At 40.7% G+C, this 27,386-nt stretch overlaps 2 protein-coding genes across 2 annotated transcripts; one reads left to right on the top strand and one right to left on the bottom strand.

Annotated features, from left to right (window-relative positions):
- Positions 1 to 3,287: 3,287 nt before the first annotated feature.
- LOC138953817 (protein lin-52 homolog) lies at positions 3,288 to 14,395 on the bottom strand. Its single transcript, XM_070325761.1, has 6 exons — positions 14,315 to 14,395; positions 10,610 to 10,690; positions 8,004 to 8,038; positions 6,507 to 6,579; positions 6,090 to 6,173; positions 3,288 to 4,440 (listed from the first exon to the last, which is right to left on the bottom strand). Exons 1-6 carry the CDS (start codon positions 14,343 to 14,345, stop codon positions 4,379 to 4,381), a joined length of 366 nt encoding a protein of 121 aa, XP_070181862.1. The 5' UTR covers positions 14,346 to 14,395; the 3' UTR covers positions 3,288 to 4,378.
- Positions 14,396 to 14,503: 108 nt separating this feature from the next.
- LOC138953813 (probable methylmalonate-semialdehyde/malonate-semialdehyde dehydrogenase [acylating], mitochondrial) lies at positions 14,504 to 27,299 on the top strand. The gene is made up of 14 exons (XM_070325756.1): positions 14,504 to 14,628; positions 16,841 to 16,882; positions 17,430 to 17,504; positions 17,955 to 18,116; positions 18,459 to 18,537; positions 20,195 to 20,349; positions 20,776 to 20,923; positions 21,530 to 21,594; positions 21,921 to 21,977; positions 22,311 to 22,370; positions 23,003 to 23,132; positions 23,544 to 23,725; positions 24,398 to 24,676; positions 25,599 to 27,299. The coding sequence occupies exons 1-14, from the start codon at positions 14,593 to 14,595 to the stop codon at positions 25,701 to 25,703; spliced, it is 1,575 nt and encodes a 524-aa protein (XP_070181857.1). The 5' UTR covers positions 14,504 to 14,592; the 3' UTR covers positions 25,704 to 27,299.
- The last annotated feature ends 87 nt before the right edge of the window (positions 27,300 to 27,386 follow it).

Here is a 27,386-nt window from a genome sequence, read left to right as displayed (position 1 = left end):
GCTCGGAACAGGCACTCGATACAAGACACTTGTTTTATGCAGTAAGACAATCACAGTGGCTGTTGACTCTAGTGCATTTCATCTTTTCTGTTTTTTGATTGCTTGATTTGTTTTTTGTTTTCCCCCTTCTTTTCTGTTCTTCAGCATATTAGCGTTTAGTCCTGACTTAATGTTGTGACTGTAATTGTGCTAGCGTTTAGTCTTGACTTAATGTTGTGACTGTAATTGTGCTAGCGTTTAGTCCTGACTTAATGTTGTGACTGTAATTGTGCTAGCGTTTAGTCCTGACTTAATGTTGTGACTGTAATTGTGCTAGCGTTTAGTCCTGGCTTAATGTTGTGACTGTAATTGTGCTAGCGTTTAGTCCTGACTTAATGTTGTGACTGTAATTGTGCTAGCGTTTAGTCCTGACTTAATGTTGTGACTGTAATTGTGCTAGCGTTTAGTCCTGACTTAATGTTGTGACTGTAATTGTGCTAGCGTTTATTCCTGACTTAATGTTGTGACTGTAATTGTGCTAGCGTTTAGTCCTGACTTAATGTTGTGACTGTAATTGTGCTAGCGTTTAGTCCTGACTTAATGTTGTGACTGTAATTGTGCTAGCGTTTAGTCCTGACTTAATGTTGTGACTGTAATTGTGCTAGCGTTTAGTCCTGACTTAATGTTGTGACTGTAATTGTGCTAGCGTTTATTCCTGACTTAATGTTGTGACTGTAATTGTGCTAGCGTTTAGTCCTGACTTAATGTTGTGACTGTAATTGTGCTAGCGTTTAGTCCTGACTTAATGTTGTGACTGTAATTGTGCTAGCGTTTAGTCCTGACTTAATGTTGTGACTGTAATTGTGCTAGCGTTTAGTCCTGACTTAATGTTGTGACTGTAATTGTGCTAGCGTTTAGTCCTGACTTAATGTTGTGACTGTAATTGTGCTAGCGTTTAGTCCTGACTTAATGTTGTGACTGTAATTGTGCTTATGTTCTTGCCTGTCTGTATGTGTGTACATGGTTTTGCTTGTTTATTGGTGTCAATTTCTTTCAATTCTTTTCACTCTATTTATTGATTTAAGGTGTCTCAGTTAAGAATGGCGGCAGTGCAACATACGGAAGATCTCCACATATTTAGGCTAAATGCTATGTGCAGAACTTGTGGCAGAAGATCAAAGGCAGCGAAGGACAAACATCATACCATTAGGCATTTCAATGCAGCATGCATGTGTTTTTCAGATCTGTAAAGAGTGGCATAATTATATACTTGAGGAGCAAACACTTTTTTTAATTCTCTCATGTATTCTTTCTTCTGTCTTGTAAATTGTGGCATGCTTTGTTTCCTATTATTGACATACATGTACGTATCCGCCTCTGTGTTGTCTCCTGCTAAACTTTATTGTGGCACTTCGCGGGAATTCCGGTGAACGGCGCGCGCGAGAAGCAGTTTTTTATCAACAGCTCACGGAGGGAATAGACAGCGAGCCAGCCAGCTTTCGGCTTATCGCTGTGTGTGCGAAGAAAGAGATGTCTGTGGTGCCCAGGGCTAGGCGGCCGTTGCATTCCTCATTTCAGGCGCCAATGTGTAAGAAGATAAAAAGGGAGGCAAGGGGGTGGAGAGGGTAATTAGACGGGCGGGGGTGGTTCTGGCCAGTTATTTTTAACTCCAGCTGAGCGTGCCTGGAATGGAATACAGTGTCGTGTTTTTTGCACGAGTGGAATTTTACGTGTATGACCGTTTTTTACCACGCCATTTAGGCAGCCATACGCCGTTTTCGGAGGAAGCATGCTGGGTATTTTTGTGTTGCTATAACCCACCGAACTCTGACATGGATTACAGGATCTTTTTCGTGCGCACTTGGTCTCGTGCTTGCGTGTACACACGGGGGTGTTCGAACACCGAGGAGAGTCTGCACACAAAGTTGACTCTGAGAAATAAATCTCTCGCCGAACGTGGGGACGAACTCACACTGACAGCGGCCAACTGGATACAAATCCAGCGCGCTACCGACTGAGCTACATCCCCGCCCTTCAACCGTTCAAGGTTATATCGCGACGGGGAAAGGGGGGGGGGGGGGGGGGGGGATGGGATAGAGCCACTTGTTAATTGTTTCTTGTTCACAAAAGCACTAATCAAAAAATTGCTCCAGGGGCTTGCAATGTAGTACAATATATCACCTTACTGGGAGAATGCAAGTTTCCAGTACAAAGGACTTAACATTTCTTACATACTGCTTGACTAAATTCTTTACAAACATTGACTATATTCTATACAAGAAACACTTAACCAGGGTAAAAGGAGAAACAGAATCCGTTAGTCGCCTCTTACGACATCCTGGGGAGCATCGGGTAAATTCTTCCCCCTAACCCGCGGGGGGAGATAAACACTGATGGACATGTTAGGATGAGAGAAGCTGGACTCCCCCGAAAGCGGAGTATGGCTGCCTGAATGGCGGGGTAAAAACCGATGAAACTTTTTATATGAACTTCTGTATCATATGACACGCAGTAACATTTTGACTCATTGTCCATGCTGTATCATTGGAAGTAAAAAAAAATGTAAATGCTATATAAATTGTAGTTATCAGAACATGCTCCAGTCATCAATTTTGTAATTTGGATGAGTTGTGAACACATTATACACTTATGATTTTGGAGCTTCATTTGGTACTTATTGGTACTACATTGGTATTATGAATGTTGGAGAGCCTACAGCATTCATCAGCCTCCAGAATTGTTGTCTGAGCGAATTAGATATTTATTGTCATATGCCTTATTTATTATTATTTTCTAATGCAACTGTTTTTCACTTTTTGAACACATTGTAAATATGGCAGTGCATGTGATATCAAATGTTTAGATGAAGGGCATGGAAATACTGACAGTGAGACAAGATTGCAGTTACTTTGAATTTATCTTCTACTAACATGGTTTTGAAAGGTCTTTTGTAAAATATTCGTTTACTTTCAACAGTAAGTCTGTAAGTGACACATCTGTTTTACAGTACAGAGTAAAGAGAAGATTCACTGCATGAAGCTGGTTTAGACGTGTGTGTGCTGCTTTGATCCAGTTGTGCCATATCAGTCATAGTAAATAAACTGACTGAATATCTCTCAGTCTTGTGAAACACATTTGAGGCATTGTCAGTTGGTGACTTGTGTTTGAATATGTTGCATGGTGATTTGTGTCTGAATGCGTCTGGGTTTTTTTGTGCTAGTGAAAACACAAACCTTTCTCTCTCGTGCTTTCCTTCTCTCGTTGTAACGGAGACACTCTCCCTATCTTTAACTCACACAGAACACGAGTTAACATTACACATTTGATGTACTTTAACATGACATAGCACCAAGGTCAACATGCATGTACTCAAATACAGACACACTCACCACAGGTCGACCATAGTTCACTTTCTAGAACAAAACACTCATTTGACATTCTGACATCTTGAGTAGCACATGATCAATTTCACAAGTCCTCAAATGCCATTACGCAAAGCAAACCTCAAATAATTACAAAGCTTCAAGTGTAGTCCTCAAACCAACATGCATGCTTCAGTCACAAACCTCGCAGCCTCCTTTTTATCTGGATCACACTCACACACTCTATATATTTTCCTTTTCATTACTTTATTGTCCTATGGCTGGGAAATTCGGGTCGCTTCCTCCCAGTGAAAAGCTAGCAGCAACAGTCGCGCTACCCAGGTGTCTGCGTGTTTAGGTGTATTCAGCCACCTGCACTTATGGCAGGATGACCAAGGTCTTTTACTTGCCATTATCGTGACACAGGGGTGGGACATGGCTTCCGTCTCTGGGTCTGCACATAAAGTTGACCCGTGTCCGGCCCGAATTCGAACCAGCGACCTTCCCATCACAAGTCCAATGCTCTACCAACTGAGCTACCCGGCCCCCATATATCGCTGTGACAAAGCTTCAAACGCACAGATAAACACATACTCATGCTCCACTTGCAATATAAATATTATACTTTCAAATATAAGACAACAAAGGGAGTGGCTGGAGGGAGAAAGTAGACATGCTCCTGAATTCGCCTGTTGAAATTGAAAGTAACGCCACATACCAAAGTATACAATGTTTGACTCAAATTTGATGATGCACCTTAACTGGGCTAATTTTGAAGACTGCCATTATCATTATGGGATATGTCATGCCCTATTCCAATGCACCCACTGAAATACACTCAAATATAAAATACATTCACTGAAACCAACATTTTCAATCAGAAGAAAATACAACAATTTTGAACCATTTCCTTTCTCATTGATGTGTTCACACACACCACACACACACACACATACACACACACACACACTCAAGCTTGTACATGTATTTACACACATAGACACATTCACACGCACCTCACATTAATTCTTCCACTTTCAAAATCGACTCTTTGGCTTTTCCAGAATGTTGAGGAACTTGCCGCGGGTCATTTCACGTGCTGAAAATAGTAACAAATCAAGAATTGGAAATGTATTCATCTTCTTCTGCGTTCGTGGGCTGAAACTCCCACGTACACTCGTGTTTTTTGCACGAGTGGAATTTTACGTGTATGACCGTTTTTTACCCCGCCATTTAGGCAGCCATACGCCGTTTTCGGAGGAAGCATGCTGGGTAGTTTCGTGTTTCTATAACCCACCGAACTCTGACATGGATTACAGGATCTTTTTCGTGCGCACTTGGTCTTGTGCTTGCGTGTACACACGGGGGTGTTCGGACACCGAGGAGAGTCTGCACACAAAGTTGACTCTGAGAAATAAATCTCTCGCCGAACGTGGGGACGAACTCATGCTGACAGCGGCCAACTGGATACAAATCCAGCGCGCTACCGACTGAGCTACATTCCCGCCCGAAATGTATTCATGATCTGATTGCTAACTTTGCAAGCAAAACTCTAGTTGTAAGATGACTAGTAACAAAAAGAAACATCACAATCTCTTCCTGTGCCCTCCCCGGGGCAAAGATGTAAACTTGAATATTTATGCAGCCACTCATTACTCGTCTCTTTTTCTTGGGTGGATGAAACTTACTTTCAAAGTTTATTTTAAATGTCCTAAAAGTACAACCTTAAACATATATACATGTCACCGTCCTCACATGTACATGACCATGTTCACCGAAACAAATCTCTCCAAGTTATCAAATGGGATAAGAAGATGCCTTCATTTAGACACACCAAAAATCAACCTGGCTACTTCCTCGGTGAGGTGAGAATTTTTGCTGAATAAATTTTGTATTAGGCCGACCCTTTTTTTATTACATTTGTCAAAAAACACACACAAACAACAAGAAAACGAGTGCAGAATACGCAATGAAAGCGAAAGCGCCCGAGTCGCATACTTATTTCTCTGTCAAGTAGGTTTCATTTGTACACATTAGAAAAAAAAGTTAAAAAAAAAAAAGTGATTGCCTACCTTCCTTCCCTATTTTTTTTGCTGTTACCTTAACCACACCTTTTTTTTGTTTTTTTGCCTTGGACACCTTTATCAATATGCAGAATTTCGCAAAAGATTCCCACTCTGCACGGCTGTTGATTGTATTTGCAAAGTTAAAGTTTTAACCTATGTAAAAGCCTGGACAGATGTGTAATGGTGAACATGACCATTCACACGAGAAAGGATGCCCCTGTGACTGGGTAACTAGCTGAGAAAGGATGCCCCTGTGACTGGGTAACTAGCTAAGGCAAACAAAAAAGCAATGGTCAAAAAACAAAACAAAGGTAGGTAGGTGGGCAGGCAAATTCAAAAACCAAATCAGACATACTGTAATAACTTAACGTAACTCTGCGACCTAACTGTAGTGTGCATGTCAGCCCTGAAAGTCCAACAAATGGTGTACTCGCCTTTGCTAGTGATTCTGAAAATAAGCTAGCCAGAGAGCAAACTTTACTAGACAAACCAACAATTTGTTTCAGCAACTTTACTTGCATTCGGCGAGTAGATGAACATTTATACTCGCCAGTTACACGTTTCTACTCGCCATGGCGAGTAAAATACTCGCCACTTTCAGGCCTGCTTGTGTGTGTGTGTATTTTGTTTTTTGTAACCAAATAATTGGGGAGGCGGGTTGGGGTTTGATAACAGTGCTGACCTTCATCCAGACCAAGCTGATAGGCCAGGTTCTGCAAGCCTCTGACTTTTTCCATCAGCTGTGCAGCTGTCAGACTGCCAAATTCTGAAACATCATTGTGTGCATTCGATTTCACTTTCAACAAAATTGAACAGATTTACAATATACACTCCCACCCTATTCCTAGAGACAAATAATGACCAAAGAGTCCATCCTGACTTAAACGAGGAACAGCAAATTTCCTATATATATATGTTTATATCTGTATTCTGCACATGTGACCAACTTTACTCGTTAATTAACATAGTTTTTAGGGTTACAACTTACATTCTAGACTCAACGTACTAAATTTGCTACAGTGTTACAAAATCAGTCTCTCTTTCTAACAGTCACACGCACACGCCAACATAAATAAATAAAAGTGTTAACAACACTAACCTTGCAAAAGGTCTATGTCATCTTTTTCCAGATCAGCAAGCCACTTTGGAGGAGATTCAGAGTTTGAAGCAGGCTGCAGAACATAAATACCATTTGCATAAAACCATAATGATAATCACCCACAGCTTGAGCAAGTTTAACTCTTTTTAACAGGTTGTTAATCCCTTTGTGGACTAACATATAATGATGTATAATATATTCAGCCAAATACCTAACACACACCACTAACAACTTTGACACCAATTAAAAAAACAAAGAAACTACAGTTAGTAGTTATTCAAGCATGAGGAATCACATTCACTTCAGATTAGACCCTAAATAGAAGTGTTAATACATGTATTGCAGTTGCACCATGTTAAAAAGTTCACACTTAAAACTTTCACCTTACATCAACTCCCCACATATGGATACCCAGGCATGGGAATTCAAAAAAGTCAAAAAGGCTGAAATATTTAAGTAATAGCTAAGTCGACAGCGCAAAGCCTTACTAGGGGGGGTCCGAGGGCGTGCCCCCCCCCCCCCCCCCAGAATTTTTGTCTCTCCAAAGAACCCAAATGGGCATTTTGGTGTCATCTGAGCTCCAAGTTTGCCATTAAATTCAGTTTTTAGAACCATTTTTGCCTTCCCCATTTATTTCTTCGGCGGACACTTTTGCTTTTTCGGCGGATCAAAAACAATATTCGGCAGAAATTTGCCTTTCGGCGGACAATTGCCATGCCTGATACCTTCACGTGTATCACAATATTTTTGTAAACGCATCCATATGTAGAGGGTTGATAGTATGATATAGCTAACGAGAAGAAAAAAAGGGTTGATAATCAGGTGAAAGATAACCCTTTTACAACAGCTCCCCTTTTAGTTTTACAGCTGAATTTGACACCATGGAGCTCTCTCACTGTATAAGTGACCCCCAAACGACACCACCACCAAATAAATCACACAGGAGTATGGCTGGTGCCGCTTTTTGTAAAAGGTCATTGCAGCAGGACATACACAGTCAGTCAATCTCTGCACAGTAGGAGGGTGTGTGTGTATTGGGGGGGGGGGGGGGGGAGGGGTTGATTGGGGTATGGAGTGGAGTATGACACCTTGGTTTTGAGTCTTTAGGTTCTTGCATTCAGGGGAGAAGGCGCCAACACGAAATTGCCCTATGTTCTTTGTTTTCTTGCCTGTTGGACATAAACAATGAAAGCGACACTCTCTCTACCGAGGCCCTAGCAATTACCAAGAGAGTAGAAAACCACAGTACTCTGCATCGCATGGTCATGTTGTGCATACCAGCCTTTATTGCCATGGTTGATGGTTCAATCATACAAAAGATAGCTCAGCTCTGCTATGCATAACCTCATTCAATGACCTCATTCAATGACAAGATAAGCAAAGCGACTCTTTTCTTAGTCTCGGACTTGACCAGTAAGTCCTATACTTGATCTCATTCAAATCGGGCCAACGCAGATACTGCTGTGTAACAAGTGAAACACCATTTTATATACTCACAAGTTTGGTTGACGCAAACTCTGATACACCTGGAACTAAACAGGATAAGCATTTTTATACAATGTTAATCTTACCAGCAAGTAACATATATCTATACAGTGTTGTTGCCAGGCCTCGGTCTTTGGTCTCTGACGCATTCCTTTCTGATTTGACGCATTGGACCTAGCCTTGTCCGGTCGATGGATCGATAGTTTATACGTTTTGGTGGTCAACTGACCGATACATATTCATACAAGGCGGACAAGGTCTGCAATGAATGGAATGGGAGTTGCAAAGTCGGAAAACAAACCCCGATCGAAATGCTCATGTTCGCTACGAGTGAAAATGCACTCGGTGCGGAGTCCGTGTTTGTCGTCATTGACACCCGAGGCTGCGTTTACAGAAATACCCGATCCAGCCGGTGTACCTATTTACCGAAAACGGCGCAAACAGCGGAATGTTCATCAATATAATACTACGGCATGGTAATGCGAAGATCAGGCAGGATCCCTACATTCGCACACCGGGCACTGTCAGGCTCTTTCTCCTCGCAAAGTTTATGAACAATTAAAACTAGGAAGCGACATCAAAGCAATGCCAAAGGACTTAAAACAGGTTCAGAATAAGAAGGATAGGGAAAAACGCGAATTAGCCTGAAAATGGTGCAACAAAAACAGTTGCTAAAAGTTGCAGAGAAAGGTATGGCGGTACAATTTGGACCTATTGTTTTTTTAAAGCCAGGACATTTGGACCTATTGTTAATGTTATGTTTTATGGAGGTCCAAATGACCTATTGTCTTCTTAGGCCGGCAACAACACTGTATATATATAATATATATTAACATATTAATACTAAACAATTATTATTCAATCTTCTGATGCTAATTTGTGAAAATGAAGGACAAACCAATTTTCTAATTTTTACAAAAAAATCTCAAATAGTTCTACTGTTTAGCTTTAAATGAATTCATATCAAAACATACAGAAGGACTGCACACATCTGAAAATCAATGGGGAAAAAAAAAAAATAGACTCCATGAAAAATTAAATAAAAAACGCTCGCGCTGGACCCGAGTACTCTTCAGACTGGCTTGCTCAATAAATATAAATGTTTGGAATGTCTGTGGTGTGAATGTTGGTTTCTGACCAGAAATGCAGATCTATCTCTGGCCGATTCATACATTCAACCTACAAACTGCGACCTCATCTGTGATCAGATGGCCAAGCAATGCGTGAAATCTTTTATTCTAAAGCCTTATGGCTCGTTTCGACAAGCATTAAACGGATGAAATTAACCACATGCAGTTTATTCTTCAGAAAAATGCACACGAAAAATGGGTTGGGTTCGGTGATTTGTACATAAACGTCTTCCTCGCGATAGATTCGCTTATTATTTTGTCTTATGAAGCCGTCATCAACACGAACACAATGATTGCAGAAGCAAACTCTGTACCTACACGACCGAGACACAAGACTGATTATTTCACAGCCGCAATGTGAATAGAGAACAAAGACGTTTTGGGTAAGCTTACTCACGTCAGGTCTTCACTGACAAGCTAGGAACAGACGGAAAATTCCGAACAAAAGTAAATGACATCAAAGTCTCTTTCGCTTTGCGTGTAACTTTGTCATGACGTATTTTTGTGTGACGCGTTCGGCTGTTCTATCAGCTCAATGGCTGCGTGTTGCCCCGCCGGTGTGAACTCCTCCTACGGCCAAGTCGTTTTTGTGGTTTATTTCGCATTTAGGTCCCAGGTAACATTATGAAGTTTTAATACGATCAATCAGACCTATTATCAAGTTAGTGTATCAACTTTTGAACGAACTGCGCCCAGTAGTTTCCCAGCAATAAGCTGTTAAGTGGAGAAAGACACACACACAGACACACAATTAAAGTCTGCTGAGCCCAAGTACTAGCGTACTCGGGGATAAGGATTTGTATTTCCCACTGTATCATAATTATATCAGGCCACTGACCCCATATTTTAAGGTGGTCATTTTTCCACTGTATTATAATTATATCAGGCCACTGACCCCATATTTTAAGGTGGTCATTTTTCCACTGTATCATAATTATATCAGGCCACTGACCCCATATTTTAAGGTGGTCATTTTTCCACTGTATCATAATTATATCAGGCCACTGACCCCATATTTTAAGGTGGTCATTTTTCCACTGTATCATAATTATATCAGGCCACTGACCCCATATTTTAAGGTGGTCATTTTTCCACTGTATCATAATTATATCAGGCCACTGACCCCATATTTTAAGGTGGTCATTTTTCCACTGTATCATAATTATATCAGGCCACTGACCCCATATTTTAAGGTGGTCATTTTTCCACTGTATCATAATTATATCAGGCCACTGACCCCATATTTTAAGGTGGTCATTATTTTTTTCTAAAGTGAAAGCATACATTGGAACCCCCATTTTAAGATCTAAAACAAAAGTCATGTCTTTAAATTAAAAAGGAGAGACGCTTCAAATTGAGGCAAAAAATTAACGAGGTTATGAACAGACAATCTGAAAAGGCCAGGTCTCAAAAAAAAAGGGGGGGGGGGGGGGGGGGGTTGTGTGTCATAAAGTAAAGGGTCTTTAAAAGGGGTTCCATTGTACTTACTCTGTTCTGGCCATATCTCTGGAGATGCTCTAAGCTTCTCCATGCTCAGCAGCTGATCGTCCTCACCCCCTGTCTGGTAGCCTGCAAAACGGCAATATGTCACAATTAATTTATTTCCACTACAGGGATGTCGTTAAGCATCGGACATCGGTCATAGTCTGATTAACTGTCGCCAATGTCCCATCCGTATTGTCAAGTGTTGATCAGATGTCCTATCATACTTCGTAGATGGCAGACAGAGTCCAAATAAATTTGGTTTGCATCTGTCAAAGCGATTACATTGCAATCAATTTAGATCACAGATCTGGGCCTTGACAGGGGGTTCCACTGTACTGAAAAGTGCAGCCAGCACAGAAATACTATTCGGTATAAGGAGTAGGCGGGAGAAGGGGAGCACTGGGGGTGGGGAAGACTTGGGAAAGAAGGTAGGGTTAGATCCGGCATTAGAAGTTTTCCACTTCTTCTTCTTCGTTCATGGGCTGAAACTCCCATGTTCACTCATGTTTTTGCATGAGTGGGTTTTTACGTGTATGACCGTTTTTACCCCGCCATTCTGGCAGCATACACCGATTTCGGGGGAGGCATGCAGGGTATTTTCGTGTTTGTATAACCCACCGAACTGTGACATGGATTACAGGATCTTTTCCGTGCGCACTTGGTCTTGTGCTTGCGTGTACACACGAAGGGGGTTAAGTCACTAGCAGGTCTGCACATAAGTTGACCTGGGAGATCGGAAAAATCTCCACTCTTAATCCTCCAGGCGGCCGCGGCCGGGATTTGAACTCATGACCTTCCGATTAAGAGGCCGATGTCTTACCACCCCGCGACTGCGCCCGTCTGAAGTTTTCCACTCAGGTTGATGGAATTACCTAAGGTGGAGGACAGTTCAAGTCAGAAGCAGTCTCCGGAAAGAAAGAAAACTCCCTATCTGGATAGTTTAAATGTTACAGTTAATTGTTTTTTTCCTCCTAAAACCAGGTAAGTTTCCTTGACCTTTCTTTATCATTTATGATGACCTTTTGGCTCGATAAGCCTTTTGCTTGCTAAAATAATATAATATAATTATATGTATAATTTTGTCTGACTGTAGCTGTTGTTTTTTCTCCTTATTTTGTAGTCTGTTTTCTTGTTATTAGTTAACATTCAGTGTTTTTTGTTTTTTTAAGCATGCTTTCTTTTCAAATTAAAGGTTCAAGTCAACCTCCAAGTGGACAAATGTATATCTACAGAATTTTGTAATGTATTGAGTGTTCCTCTCTGATGCAGACCTGTTTACCCCTAGCCAAAACGGAATGGTAAACAGGTCTGCTGATGTGGCAATGTGCAACAGCAGATTATTCCAACTGTGCACAAATCTGTGAGTAAAAAAGTGTGCATAGACATTTGTGTAAACAGTTCTCTTTGCAAGTTTGTGTGGATAGCCTCTGGTGTTAAAACCCTGGGTTTCGTCATGTCTTGTCATCGCCCGGCGACTTGTTAGGAGAAAGCTTCAGGATTGACCAGCGACTTGTAGTGAAAACGCGAAACAAAATTATGGGGAGTTACTTTGTCCGACAGCTCAGCAAGTAGCAGGACAGCCGTGTTCAGTGCTGATGAAGCCGTAAGCATGATTTTAAATGATTGATCTGCAGATTCGGTGCCGATGGCAGGCACTGATAGTGGGGAAGAGTTCAATCTTGTCATAGCAGATTTTAATTTGCAACAAAATGGGTTACTGTAATTGAAAACTGCATCACCAGGTGTGATTTTCCAGTTGAACATGTAATGCACAAATGACTGTGATATTGGGATTTTTTTTCTGTTTGTTTTAATGCTGATTTGGTGTGAACAATATTCTATATAATTTCCTTTTTTTTTAATGCAGTCTTGTGTTCTTGTTTTTATCTCTTTTCACTTGTTTGTGCTGTTTTACTTTTAGTTTTACTTTTGTTTCACTTGAATTGATGAAAGTTGAAACAATAAGTTAGTAAATTGAGTGACTAAGAGTAAGAAATGACACCGAAAAATCTGTTCTTGTCAATTTCGATCAAAATTACCAAAAGTCACAAAAACAAATCAGTAACAAAATTGTAATTCCTGGTTTAAGCATTAAAACTAATGTTCTTTTAACCCCTTGACTGCCTTAAGACGGGTATACCCTTCATGTGCCTGTGCAGCCGCAGCGCCTACGTGACGGGTAAACCCGTCATCACAGTTCCGGGATTTTCCAGAAAGCTACGTCACTGCTGACACACAAATACGGGCGGGGATGTAGCTCAGTCGGTAGCGCGCTGGATTTGTATCCAGTTCAGTGGCCGCTGTCAGCGTGAGTTCGTCCCCACGTTCGGCGAGAGATTTATTTCTCAGAGTCAATTTGTGTGCAGACTCTCCTCGGTGTCCGAACACCCCCGTGTGTACACGCAAGCACAAGACCAAGTGCGCACGAAAAAGATCCTGTAATCCATGTCAGAGTTCGGTGGGTTATAGAAACACGAAAATACCCAGCATGCTTCCTCCGAAAACGGCGTATGGCTGCCCAAATGGTGGGGTAAAAAACGGTCATACACGTAAAATTCCACTCGTGCAAAAGAACACGAGTGTACATGGGAGTTTCAGCCCACAAACGCAGAAGAAGAAGACACACAAATACCAGCCAATGGCTTGGTAGGATACCTCATCCTCATGAATAAACATAAATGGTGACATGGTTTTGCGTCTGAAGGCTATTTTCAGCCTTGGCGGCAGTGAAGGGAAGAGAAGGCTCGACTCGTCAAAATGGCTAACGGTGACAGTCGACCGGGCCCTAGTAGGGAAAAACAAAGACGGACTGACGCTACAGGCGGTGCAAATGATTATGGATACTGACAGGGGATGGGGGAGATCTTATTCGTTGGAAACAGGTAGATGACAGTGATTATGATCCTTTCTTCGAGCAAGCAAAACAGCCACCTGTGTTTGATCCACAGGCACCGAAAGATGCGCCGGACCGATTTTTCAAAAGTTCATATTTGAACATCATTATAAGCCAAACTAATTATTATTTCCACGTTTAGACACTAAAAACAGATTCTTGGTTCAATTTCCTTTAAAAATAACATAGGTTTTACTTACCTACCTACTGCCAGTTTGGAGGTAGAATTTTTTGTGAATTATTACACCCTGAACTCCAAAATTCCATGGCAATCAGGAATGCACATAAGTAATTAAGTTTTGATTGGCAGCGAAAGGGTTAAAAAAAAAAGCTTTTTTTAATGAAAGGAATCAACCTAGTTGTGACAAATAGTGAGATATTTAACTGTTTAAAAATTAAAGTGGGTAGGGTGGTACTGGTAGGTCTTCAGCTTAACTTCTGCTGCATAGCTGTTTCTGAGCTGCAGTGCTCCTCTGCAGAGCCTGATTGTAGAGAAGTGGCTTGCCTGAATGGCTAGCGATAAACGGTAAATCACTAAATGGGGCAACAGTGTGAGTGTCGTACAAATCATCTTCTTCTTCTTCTTAGTGATAGGTAGCCAACATCAGCATGGTGATGAATCTGCTAGTGGAGTAGTGCTACGCTTGCCGCTTGGGTGATGGGTAACCTTACAAGTTTTAATCAATAAGAGGCTTAGATTGCAGTTTCTGAATTCACAACACTAAAGTTCAACATAACCGGAATCCAACCTTCATTCAAAAAGAGTGAGTATGCTTGCAACACTGCAAATTATACAAACTCGTCCAAATGATTACCTTGTGGATTGCTTGTCGAGTTCGCAGCCATTTTGAATGCGCGCACCTCGAAGAGCAGTCACGTGATAAATATTGCTACCAACAACATTCTAAAATTAAAAAAAATATCCTTTCTCAAAATGTGTTTCTTTGATTTTTGACTTTATGTGCGAGATATTAATTCTTGACCGCAATCGCGCTTTACTTGATTTCTATCGCACGTAGTATAGAGGTCAAGGTCACCACAAGCCAAAGCCCACTTTTAGCAAGTTGACCTGAGCAGGACACACATCGTCAAGATGCATTTTGTTTTGCGTTTCGTGGCTCCACGACAGGTAAGTTAGTGCTGTGAAAAGGTTTCGTAAAGTCAGCAAGACGTTTCTGTTGTACTTTTGTCCTAATAATCGCATGTCATTGCTGCTAAAATGAGAACATGTTGCATTGACTGTCGAGTTTTGGTGTCGCTGGATTTTTGACTCTGCAGTGCAGTGATTCAGTGCCAATGGTTCTATAAGACAGAAACAGACTAAGTTAACAGACAGCTTGACATTGCAGCATTGCTACGTAGCTACATTTCCTTCTCACATTGTATTTGAGTACATTTTGAGAAAGCTTGTTACTTACAATTTTCTGAACACTACATGATAATTGACTACTGACCGTACTTGACATTTAGGATGAAAGTACAGCTGACATTACATATCATTTTTGTTCCCAGGCCTCAGTGTTCTGTCCTTTACGCATACTTTTTTGATCTGATGCATTCATTTTGTTCTGACCCCAGGCCGGTCGATTGTCCAAAGTTTTGACAACCCACTTTTTACATTTAGTCAAGTTTTGACTAAATGTTTTAACATAGAGGGGGAATCAAGACAGGGTCGTGGTGTATGTGTGTGTGTGTGTGTGTGTGTGTAGAGCGATTCAGACTAAACTACTGGACCGATCTTTATGAAATTTAACATGAGAGTTCCTGGGAATGATATCCCCGGACGTTTTTTCATTTTTTCGATAAATACCTTTGATGACGACATATCCGGCTTTTTGTAAAAGTTGAGGCGGCACTGTCACACCCTCATTTTTCAATCAAATTGATTGAAATTTTGGCAAAGCAATCTTCGACGAAGGCCGGACTTTGGTATTGCATTTCAGCGTGGTGGCTTAGAAACTAATTGATGAGTTTGGTCATTAAAAATCGGAAACTTGTAATTGAAATTATATTTTTATTAAACGATCCAAAAACAATTTCATCTTATTCTTCGTCATTTTCTGATTCCAAAATCATAATACATATGTTATAGTTGGATTACAAACAAGCTCTGAAAATTAAAAATATCAAAATTATGATTAAAATTAATTTTTCGAAATCAATTTAAAAACAATTTCATCTTATTCCTTGTCGGTCCCTGATTCCAAAAACATATAAATATGATATGTTTGGATTAAAAACAAACTCAGTAAGCTAAAAAGAATAGAGATACAGAAAAGCGTGTTATCCTGCTCAGCGCGACCACTACCGCGCTATTCTGGCTTGTCGATTTCACTGCCTTTGCCACAAGCAGTGGACTGACGAAACTACGAATATGCGGTCTTGGTGAAAAATGCAGTGCGTTCAGTTTCATTCTGTGAGTTCAACAGCTTGACTAAATGTTATTTCGCCTTACGCGACTTGTTTGACATTTTGATCGATAAAATCATTTATTTTGAATCCAGGTCTAACTGACCTAAATTGTCTTCTGTGTCTGGGAACAACACTGTATTGGAATTTGGATAAAAGTACAGCTGACATTCAGAAATAGCATCAAGTGCAGGTCATGACAGTGAAATTGTAGTGTAGGGGAGCTGGTAGGTACAGAAGGTGCTATTTGTGTTGGTATACTGTAAACTACCTTGTATAAGCCCACCCCCCCTGCACACAAAAGTGACCTTAAAGTTAGGGGTGGGCTTATACAAGGTACTACCCCCCTGTGCAAAACAATAAAGATGGGGTTAGACCTGCATTTTGAAGGCAGTTTATGTCTTGAACGTTAAGTTCATAACAAGCAAGCTCTCTCTCTCTCTCTCTCTCTCTCTCTCTCTCTCTCTCTCTCTCTCTCTCTCTCTCTCTCTCTCTCTCTCTCTCTCATATTAAAATTGCGTCAATACCAATTGTCTAAGTTTACGTCATAATTCTAATTGCTAAAGTTAGGTCAAAAGCGAACAACACAAAACTGCATGCTAGACTTGACTGATAGGCCTATCACACAGTATCAGTTCATAACATTAAGGCATAGGCACACACACAACGAAGAATAATAGAAGAAAATTAATTTTTATGTTTTTGGTAAAATTAAAAAGTGGGGGGTGGGCTTATACAAGGTAGTAGGGCCTTTACACAAAATTCGTCCAAAAGTGGGGGATGGGCTTATACAAGATACTGGGCTTATTCAAGGTAGTTTACAGTACATGCATTATATATTGATCAGGAGAAGTCATGTGGAAGAGAATTTGTCATGCTGGTATATAGTTTAATTGTGCATGCAGGTGATACATTTTATTGAATGTGTGCAGGTGATAAATCGGTTGTTGGCAAGAGGCTATGCAAGCTCTGCGGTAAGTTTGCTGAACGTTAACTTAATTGTTTACATGTATGCTGGATTCTTTCCCTGTTTTAAGGTACTGTTACTTGCATACCTGTCAAGTCTTACGGTTTTTGCGTAATTCTTACGGAATTTCTGTGTTTTTCCAGTCTTACGGCGTATGGCGAAGATCTTACGTTTTTTTCTCCAAATGTGGTAAAATAAAAAAAAATTGCGAAGGTCCGTCTCAGACGGTCGGAGAACAAAGGAACAACGTGAAAATCTCGCGGTAACTCATCCGGAGGAAGTGCGAGCCATCGCACATGCGCACACCGTCAGCGTGGTTGAAATTTGTTATTTTCTCTGTTTGTAAAACTATTTTCTAAACTTTGCATGCATACATAATAAACACACATAAACGTACATACACACTTTTTTCATTTTTTTCTTCAGTCACAGATTTCAATCAAATGTATTCCAAACAAAGACTTAGTGTTCACATTCTTCTGAATGTTTTCTATTACAAAATATTTTTAGTTTGTTGTGTTATCAATTTATATTGTTATCTGTTTCGTTTTCAGCCAACCACCAAACTGTTTATCGACAATGAGTTTGTGGAGTCCAAGACAAACAAATGGGTTGATGTGAATAATCCTGTAAGATATTCTACACTTCTTATCTTTAATTCTTTTTCAACATATCTTCTAAAGGTCTACTCTTGACTTCAGAAAGAATGTTCACAAAATATGACTTTTTTTTTGAGCTGGATATAATTTTCAAATGGTAAATTTTGGTTTGTTTTTGTAAGTGGAACATGGTACTTTTTGCTGATGTTAATAGAAAGCAACTCAGTTCAAGTTTAAACTTATTACCCAAACATATATATATGGGATTCACAGCATCGCAATATTATCTCTGCTTTCCATTGTTACATGACTTACATTGCTTTGGGTACGATCATTTGAGCTTATCACCCAGCACCATTTTGTAAAGTAGCTGAATATTGTACATTATAAATGAATATTGCACATCTTGAGAAATGATTTCCAAGCGTGACAGGTGCACAAGAAAAAGACGAAGATGCATTGTTACTTGTAATCTGGCAGGCAACCAATGAGGTGGTGACACGGGTGCCTGAAGCCACTCAGGCGGAAATGCAATCAGCTGTGAATTCGGCCAAAACGGCGTTCGCCAAGTGGTCAGACACCACCATCCTCACCCGGCAACAGATCATGTTCAAGTTTCAAGCTCTTATCAAGGAGAACATGGTGAGCTGGTGTACATTGTTCTCAGCTTGTCTTGTTCATGATTCTGTCAAATTTTAAGTTCAAACTGTATAAAGATCTAAGAAACAAAGGCACGGAAGTGCTCTAACTAGTCTAAGTACATGTATACACAACAAAAGTAAGTGAGAGTTATGCAAAGTATGTCCTTTTAATCTATGGCATAACTTCCACTTACTATTGTTGTCTATGGGATAAATACATGTTTTCAAGTATTTTGATCTCGAATGAAGAAAGAAAAGAAAAATAACACAATTTGTGTTTATTTATCAACCTTAGAAAATCCTTGAGAGGCGTTGATATATTCATCTTGGTGTTGTTTGGCAGGGTCGCATAGCAGCCAACATCACAGAAGAGCAGGGCAAGACTCTGGTGGATGCTGAAGGAGATGTTCTTCGCGGCCTCCGTAAGTTTTGATTCACACTGTGACACTAATTGACATCAGCGAAAGTTGTTTTGCTCATTGCTAAGATGGAGAAGTAGCTGCGACTAGTCCACGTGAAGGAAAGAAAAACACAACAAACAGGACAAAACAAACGAAAAATAACATCAAGCCGTAAAAAGGCAGTTGAAAGTGAGAAAGTGCACAGATTTGGCCTGGGTGCTGTTTAGGTGTGGTTTTATTTTATTTTTTTATTTTACATGAAAAATCGGACGCAACAAAAACAAAAAACAAGCAAAACAGCAATAACCAACAAAAATAAAAATTTAAGATATAAAAGGAACGGAAAATGCATGTCTGTTGTTCAGTAATTTGTGTCTTGCCATGTGCAGTGAGAGAGCTGTTAGGCAAAAGAAGGGTTTTTCGGGTTTTTCTTGTTTTGTCGTTGTTTTTTCTTGGTTTTTTTTTTACAATCTCAGAATTGAACAGCGAGTTTGTGTCAGGTTGAACATGGATATTCTCTGGCATACTCCAGATACGCCCACATGGAAGTGACATCACATACTGTAAGAAGAGTGAAAACTTTGAGATTCATTCAGTGTGATAACTAAGCTCACTTATTCCCCCCTCTGCTTCTTTACCTCTGTAAACTTGTAGGGGTAGTTATTTTTCGATAATGACCCAGCAACCAAACAAATAACGACCCAGCAACAGCCTGAATCCTCGATAGTGCAATGGGTTGAGAGGTGGTTCTCAGGTTTCGGTACTACTTTTTGCGACTGAAAAGTTCCGAACGCTCTAATGTACGAAGTATACATCTCTGGAGCAAACAATACAAACATACCGCATTTAAATTAACAACTACAGGCCTGAACACATGAATCTCCATATAAAATCCATGAGTTCGGTTTTTTTCTGAATCTCATCTGCCGTGCTCAAGCCGTTCATCACAAGCAATTTCCCAAGGCAAGTAACTCATACTTTGTCTAGCGACAAGAGTAGTTCCCCTTCTTTTCACTCAGTTCCTTCGACAACAGACTGCAATCCGACGGTCAGTTTTCAACAATATTTCATTTAATAAACAGATCACACGCAACCAAATGCACACATCTCATCAATTTAAACAACATAAAGGGGTTTCATACACTATTTTCCCCAGAAAACTGAACTTCATACAGTTTTTAACGTTGGAACACGGGTGCAAAAGTTCGTCTGCTAGTCCCATTTGACGAAAAAACATTATCCTAAGCGATACCAAAACATATACAGAACACACAATATCTGCCTTTGCCGCCACAGCAGAATAACAGCATATCTGTGTACTTGATTTTAGCCCAAAATAGGAAAACTGACAAGAAGTGTTAACAGAATGGAATGATTTGCACGGAACTATACAACCGCGCATTAATCGATCGCCTGCGCAGGTTGACTGGTTGAGAGAATAGGATTCGATCAAACTTTCGCAAAAAAACTCCTCTTTTCTTTGAATAACTGGAGAAAGGGGGAATAAAGAGGTTACACACCTCGTCTCAGTGATTATAAAAAATAATGGTCTCAGTTCGCGGTCATGAAAAAGCTCGCTAAAGCTCGCATTTTTCATGATCCGCTAACTTCGACCATTATTTTTGATAATCACTGAGACTCGGCATGTAACCTCTACATATTGCCCATTCTCTTGCAGAGGTGGTCGAGCATTGCTGCAGCATCCCTTCGTTACAGCTGGGAGAGACACTGTATGGAATTGCAAAGGATATGGACACCATGACGTACCGTATGCCGCTCGGTGTGGTGGCTGGTATCACTCCCTTCAACTTTCCTGCTATGATTCCTCTCTGGGTCAGTTGTGTGTGTGTATAAATCTTTGGGATGGGGGAGGGAGGATTTATGACATTTGTCTGTGTTTGTTTGTGTGAGCGTAAAGTGTGAATGCATGCTTGGCTCCAACGTACAACTTGTTTTTGGGTTCAGACAGATTCTTGTACAATAAAATAGATGAAAGAATAAATAAATAAATAAATGGATCTGTAAAATGCTTAACTAAAAACACTAAACAAAATGACTGCGGGGGATCGAGACACGCAATGTTAAAAATAGAAGATATCTTTGCTCACCACGACAAAGACAGCACAATTAAAAAATGTCAAATATTCGCCTGTAAAAGGGTTTCATCAGGATAACATATAGGGAAGGATAACATATAGGGAAACATAAAGCCAAACGGCAACAATGTTTACCTGTTTCTTCAACCTTTGGCTTGTGTAGATGTTCCCAATGGCGTTGGTGTGTGGTAACACAAGCATCCTGAAACCGTCAGAGAGGGATCCCGGCGCTACCATGATTCTGATGGAGTTGCTTCGGGAAGCTGGATGCCCCCCGGGTGTCGTCAACGTCATCCATGGCTGTCATGATTGTGAGTTATGCTTTGTCTGTTGTATGTCTCCATTGTGTGTGTGTGTGTGTGTGTCTTCGCGCACATGCATGCACGTCCTTGCTATAAGTGGAGACTAAAAATGAATAAACACAACTTTATTTTGATAATTCCAAAAGCGCTGTTTAAAATCAGTAACCAGACAACCGTAACACGGTGGCCTAGTGGTAAGGCGTCCGCCCAGTGAGCGGGAGGTCGTGGGTTCGAACCCCGGCCGGGTCATACCTAAGACTTTAAAATTGGCAATCTAGTGGCTGCTCCGCCTGGCGTCTGGCATTATGGGGTTAGTGCTAGGACTGGTTGGTCCGGTGTCAGAATAATGTGACTGGGTGAGACATGAAGCCTGTGCTGCGACTTCTGTCTTGTGTGTGGCGCACGTTGAATGTCAAAGCAGCACCGCCCTGATATCACCCTTCGTGGTGGACTGAGCGTTAAGCAAACTAACAAAAGTAACCAGACAGAAACTTTACCCATAAAATGTGTTGCATTCTTCCCCGACAACACTCTGTGTGTTGGCCATTTCAGTAAATTTACTGAAGAAAATAAATCATAGCATCCCTGTATTTCAAATCTGTGTTTTGCTTTCAGCTGTCAACTTCATCTGCGATAACCCAGACATCAAGGCAATCTCTTTTGTCGGCTCGGATCAGGCTGTGAGTGTTCTCTCTTTTAGACTGATCATTTTGATTTCAGTGAGCTATTTGTGGAGTTCTTGTTGCCTGGAATATGCTTTTTCTAATGGATTATCCTTTGGGTGTGTTTTTTTTAATGGTTTTTTGTGTGTGTGAGGGGTTGTTGGTTGTTTTGGGTGTTGTTGGGTGTTTTTGGGGTTTTTTTTTTTGGGGGGGGGGGGGGGGGAGGGGGATGTGTTTGTGTGGGAATAGTATATATGGCTGTAAAATTGGTGATGTTATTTTAGATTCTGCCAATTGCTGTTCTACTGAGAGTCTTTATATATGTTTTGGGGGGTATTTTTCAGGGCGAGTATATCTACGAGAGAGGTTCAAAGAACGGAAAGAGAGTACAGGCTAATATGGTAAGTCTTATAGTTTTAATACCTGCTCTTCAACCGATATTTTGTTGATTTTACTTGTACGAAATAGAGCATGTGCTTTGCTAATTTGTTTTGTCCTACTTGAATACATTTTAATTTTTATAGTTTTCTTGCATTTTTGACAAAAAAACAATGCAGTTTTCAGTGAGGTCTGAAAGTTTATGTTATGCTTGCGATGTTTACATTTTTTGGAAGTGTCTGAGTCTCAAAAAAGAAGTCCTATAATAATGGTAATTGTTTTACTGAGCCTATATAGCTATTGTCATTATTATTGCCAGATATTGTCAAGTCATGTTTTTTCTTTTTTGTATCCAGGGAGCCAAAAACCATGGAGTCATCATGCCAGATGCCAACAAAGACAGTACTCTCACCCAGGTCAAAGCCTTTTTAAGAATTATGCAAGAAAGGTAGAATGAAACACTTGACCAGTGTTCGTGTTAAGCCAAAATGTTCCGTTATTTTACCCAGTTTTTTATGTGAACAGACAAGAAAAACAAATTGCCTAATGGTCATTCCTTCCAGTTTATATTGCATTTGACAGGTTTTATCAGAGCGCCTGCTACATTATTGCACCTTTGTTTGACTGTGTTTGTGCGATGCCTTCTTGCTTTTGAGGTAATACTTGTTTACTAAACCCCTGCAACAATACTGCTTAACTCATTTTAGTATATCATACTTACATCAATGATACACGTTTGTTTCAGAACTGAATCAGTGGTAGTTTCATCTCTGGATTGTACATGAGTATTATCTTGAATGCTAAAGATGCTTGATTGCTCATAGAGACATAACTGGAGACCAGCTGCCTGCACATCAATCTAAAAAGATAGCAATCCGTGTACACCCCCTGTTGCATAAATATAGCCTTTTAGACTCTATAATAACATAAATTCAGATTCATAACTTTTTTCTTTCGTAGTTTTAATGTATTTGATATTATATCAAGTTGACAGGGATTGAAATATATTCTGTTGAATGACAACATCACTGTACGTTGTTTTTGACAGTTGGTTGGAGCAGCGTTCGGAGCGGCAGGTCAGCGATGCATGGCACTGTCCACAGCCATCTTTGTGGGCGACTCTAAGAACTGGATTCCTGAGCTGGTGGAGCGTGCTAGGAAACTGAAAGTTACTGCAGGTTAGTGGACTTGTGACCTACCCTGCACGGCACACAAAGCTACAAACACGCATGCATGAACGCACGAACACATACAGACACATACAGACACACACGCAGACACACACACACACACACACACACACACACACACACACACACACGCACACACACACACACACACACACACACACACACACACACAGAGTCCCTTCATTGCAATTCAAGTGGCCTTTCAGGAGAGGAACACTTAATTGACCTTCCGATTAGGAGGCCGATATCTTGTCCACTACGCCACTGGGCCCCTCATTGCGTCTCTTTAAATTTTGCCAAATTTTGAAACTGCTTTTAGTGATAAAACCTTTCCTTCCTACTTTTGGCGAGTTTTTTTATTCTCTTCTCTGGTTGATTGGACTTTGAATTAATCTTCAGGTCATGAGCCAGGATCTGACCTGGGTCCGCTGATCTCCCCTGAGGCCAAGGATCGAGTGTGCAACCTGATTCAGGCCGGCGTGGACGCTGGTGCTGACCTCTTGCTGGACGGCCGTGGCATCAAAGTGCCTGGCTACGAAAAGGGAAACTTTGTGGGGCCTACCATCTTGCACCAAGTGGATGTGAGTTTTGCAGAGATTATGAGACTTCTGATTTCTTTTGTTGTTGGCTTTTTGTGTGTGTTTATGGGGGGGGGGGGGGGGCGGGGAGGGGTCAGCATGATTATGTGTCCTTGAGTTCAGGAAATGAGATGAATTGCTGACTTTTGGGGGGTCATGTAGTGGTGACACTATTTGCCAAAGCTTGATGGTTGACATATACTTGTATAACACACACACAATCACACATGTGCATGCACAAACACATACTTATACACACTCACGGAAAGAAGAAAGGAACTCTGTTTTTCTGTAAATTGATGCTTTCATTAGTGTGACACGAGTCTATATTCAGAATGACTACAGCATAACTTGTTTGTCTTTATTGTCACATATTCACATTTGACTTCAGAAGGATTTGTTGTGATGATCAGGAACACATATATCAGGTTGACTCTTGACATCTTTAGGTTGTACACCATATGTACAGTTGAACCTGTCCATAATGAACTGCACCCAGGGGACTGACCAAAATAGGAAATTATAGACAGTCGATAGCGATGGAAAGATGAATGATATTAAACAAAAAACTCTTAGGGGATCCTTTAGGGTGGTCGTGTGGCCAGGTGGTCGTAATTGCCAGGGCAGGTTAGACTATACAAAGCTCTCACTCTGGCCACTGTGTTCTTATTTCAGCCAAGCATGAAGTGTTACACAGAGGAGATCTTCGGGCCAGTGCTCGTCAGTATGGAGGTGCCCACTCTGGACGACGCCATCAAGATCGTCAACGCCAACCGTTACGGCAACGGCACGGCCATCTTCACCACCAACGGAGCCACCGCGCGCAAGTACACGATGGAGTGTGACGTGGGACAGGTGGGGGTGAACGTGCCCATCCCCGTCCCTCTGCCCATGTTCTCCTTTACTGGATCCAGGGGCTCTTTCCGAGGAGACACCAACTTCTACGGAAAACAGGTATGTGAAGGGGAATATGAGTACAAGTTCCTTGTTATTCTACAGACAACAGGTATGTGAAGGGGAATACGAGTACAAGTTCCTTGTTATTCTACAGACAACAGGTATGTGAAGGGGAATACGAGTACAAGTTTCCTTGTCATTCTACGGAAAACAGGTATGTGAAGGGGAATACGAGTACAAGTTCCTTGTTGTTCTACAGACAACAGGTATGTGAAGGGGAATACGAGTACAAGTTCCTTGTTGTTCTACAGACAACAGGTATGTGAAGGGGAATATGAGTACAAGTTCCTTGTTCTACAGACAACTGGTATGTGAAGGGGAATACGAGTACAAGTTCCTTGTTGTTCTACAGACAACAGGTATGTGAAGGGGAATATGAGTACAAGTTCCTTGTTCTACAGACAACAGGTATGTGAAGGGGAATACGAGTACAAGTTTCCTTGTCATTCTACGGAAAACAGGTATGTGAAGGGACGTATGTGGGACTAGTTTCTGGTCTGCAGGATGTTTGTTTCAATTTTTCATCTTGGCCTGCTTTGTTTTTTGGTTTTTTTCCTGGTGTTAGTTAATTCCTCCAGTGATGTTTTCTTGCTCTACTTGGAAACAGAGGGTTGTTGTCTTTGATCAAAACAGCTTAGAAAGCGCACAGCATTGGCACTTTAGTAAAAGTGCAGAATGTTCTGCTGGTTGATTAAAAAAGAGGGTTTGTTTGGAGAGGGAGAAGTGCAGTTTGTACACGATTCTGTGACTGACCGTATGTTTTTGTTTTGAAAGATGAATTGATTGATTGATTAGGTTTGTTTGGAGAGGGAGAAGTGCAGTTTGTACACGATTCTGTGACTGACCGTATGTTTTTGTTTTGAAAGATGAATTGATTGATTGATTACTTTTTTATTTTCCTTTTTTTTCTGTACAACAGGGCATCCAGTTCTACACTCAGGTGAAGACAGTGACACAGATGTGGCGAGGGGAGGATGCCCAGCTTTCCACCGGCTCTGCCACTGCTATGCCTGTCATGCGATAAACACTCACTACATCCTCCTTCCAACGATCTGCGTGTGTTCTGGCTATGTGTACGTGTGGAGTGTGTTGTCAGACAGGCATTGAGACTGAGTGACTGTGTTTGTGAATTGTAAAACTTCTGCAATTTGGGATCAAAGTTTGGTATAATTGAAGCCTTGTTTCAGGTAGATTTGTGGACATTTGCACTGGTTTGTTACTTCAGGAAATTTTTGTTGTTGTTGCAACTTTTTCTTCAGCATTTAATGCAACATTGCAGCAATAATACTATCAACATGTCCCACAGGACTGACAGAAATTCCAAATACTGAAAGGCTGGGGACTAGGGACCACAAAAATCCCTCCATGGCTGAAAAACCTGCAAGTTGCAAATACAGTCTGTAGACTAGTTTTAGTGGTAGTTGAGAAGAGTAGTTTAACTTACCTGTTGGTCTGTTTTGGATGAGAAAGGTAGCGAATGTTCAAGTTCAGAGACACCTTACGCCAAACTAGTTTTTGTTGTGATAATGAGATTTTGAAAGACATGTTTAGCAAAATGTTCTTCGAGTTTAAAGTGAAAACTTTGAAGCTTGCTGAAAGGTACCCATTGCAGAAAATAGCCTAGCTGCAAATATGGTTTAGCTGCAGATAAAAATGTGATATTATTATTGATTTGATCAGCATTTAGGAGAAATTGTGCTGTCTGTCAGCAGGAGTTGATTGGATATAGTTTTGCTGTAGAACTTCAGTGCATGATTTCTCAGTTTTGGGTGTCTGTTATGGTGTGAAGTGAAATGTGTATTCTTGTTTGCTCTTTTTTTGTACAGTAATCAGAAAGAAACATAATGTATTACAATGTGCCACGGTCTGTGGCCAGTTACTCCACAGTATACAGTCGAACTCGCTTAAGACGAATCACTGGGGATCGGGAAATAAGTTCGTCTTAACCGAAATTCGCATTAAAAGAATTGATTGAATTTTTTACTGTCACAATTTTAGAAGTAAAATTTAAAAAGTCGTGAAAAAGCATGTTCATGTACATTCTGATCAATCTCCGATTTCATGGTGTCCACCAGTTCTGGTGCATGTACAACCCTGGCCAAGTTTCCTCTCAAGACATCAAAGAGACCGCCCCATAGGTTAAACTCCCCATAGGTTAAACCGAGTTTAAAGATTTCGTCATAAGCGTGAGTAAATTACAGACATTATGCATGCTTGGGAATCAAAAAAGTGCTCGTTATAAGCATAAATTCGTGACAAAGAAATCGTTTCAAGCATTTTTTTTAAGCATGAAGAAAGAGGTATTCAGTTGGGAACTTAAAACTAATACGTTATAAGTCAAAATTCGTAACTAGCGTGTTCGTTTTAGGTGGGTTCGACTGTACTTCCGGATTCTATTGCCGTGGACTGTTATGATTTTGTGCCATGATTGCAGTTGCGGTGATCAGAAAAATTATTACGAGTTATGTAATAATAGGAGTTGGGATGTAAATCTCCAAAGGGCATATGCATGATATCAGAATCATGAAAGACATCTTGATGGTTGTACCACAAAGTGGGTAAATCTCTAATCTGTGTATGCAGCTACATGTACATGTATTAACATTTTGCATGAACAGTACAGCTTTGTTATATTTGTGCCTTTTGTTTGAACACTACTGCTTGTGTGTGTGCGGAATTGATAGTAATAATAATAATAATAATAACG

This window comes from Littorina saxatilis, linkage group LG17 (assembly GCF_037325665.1).
Source record: "Littorina saxatilis isolate snail1 linkage group LG17, US_GU_Lsax_2.0, whole genome shotgun sequence".
Taxonomy (NCBI): domain Eukaryota; kingdom Metazoa; phylum Mollusca; class Gastropoda; order Littorinimorpha; family Littorinidae; genus Littorina; species Littorina saxatilis.
The sequence above is the reverse complement of the archived record's forward strand: the minus strand, read 5'-3'. Positions and strand labels throughout refer to the sequence as shown.

Coding starts and splice junctions, on each gene's coding strand:
- LOC138953817 (XM_070325761.1), bottom strand. CDS start 14,345: ATGGCTGCGAACTCGACAAGCAATCCACAAG. Junction 6,580..8,003: donor AGTTTGCGTCAACCAAACTT/GTGAGTATATAA, acceptor TATGTTCTGCAG/CCTGCTTCAAACTCTGAATC. Junction 6,174..6,506: donor TGACATAGACCTTTTGCAAG/GTTAGTGTTGTT, acceptor ATGATGTTTCAG/AATTTGGCAGTCTGACAGCT.
- LOC138953813 (XM_070325756.1), top strand. CDS start 14,593: ATGCATTTTGTTTTGCGTTTCGTGGCTCCACGACAG. Junction 14,629..16,840: donor GTTTCGTGGCTCCACGACAG/GTAAGTTAGTGC, acceptor GAATGTGTGCAG/GTGATAAATCGGTTGTTGGC. Junction 24,677..25,598: donor CCAACTTCTACGGAAAACAG/GTATGTGAAGGG, acceptor TCTGTACAACAG/GGCATCCAGTTCTACACTCA.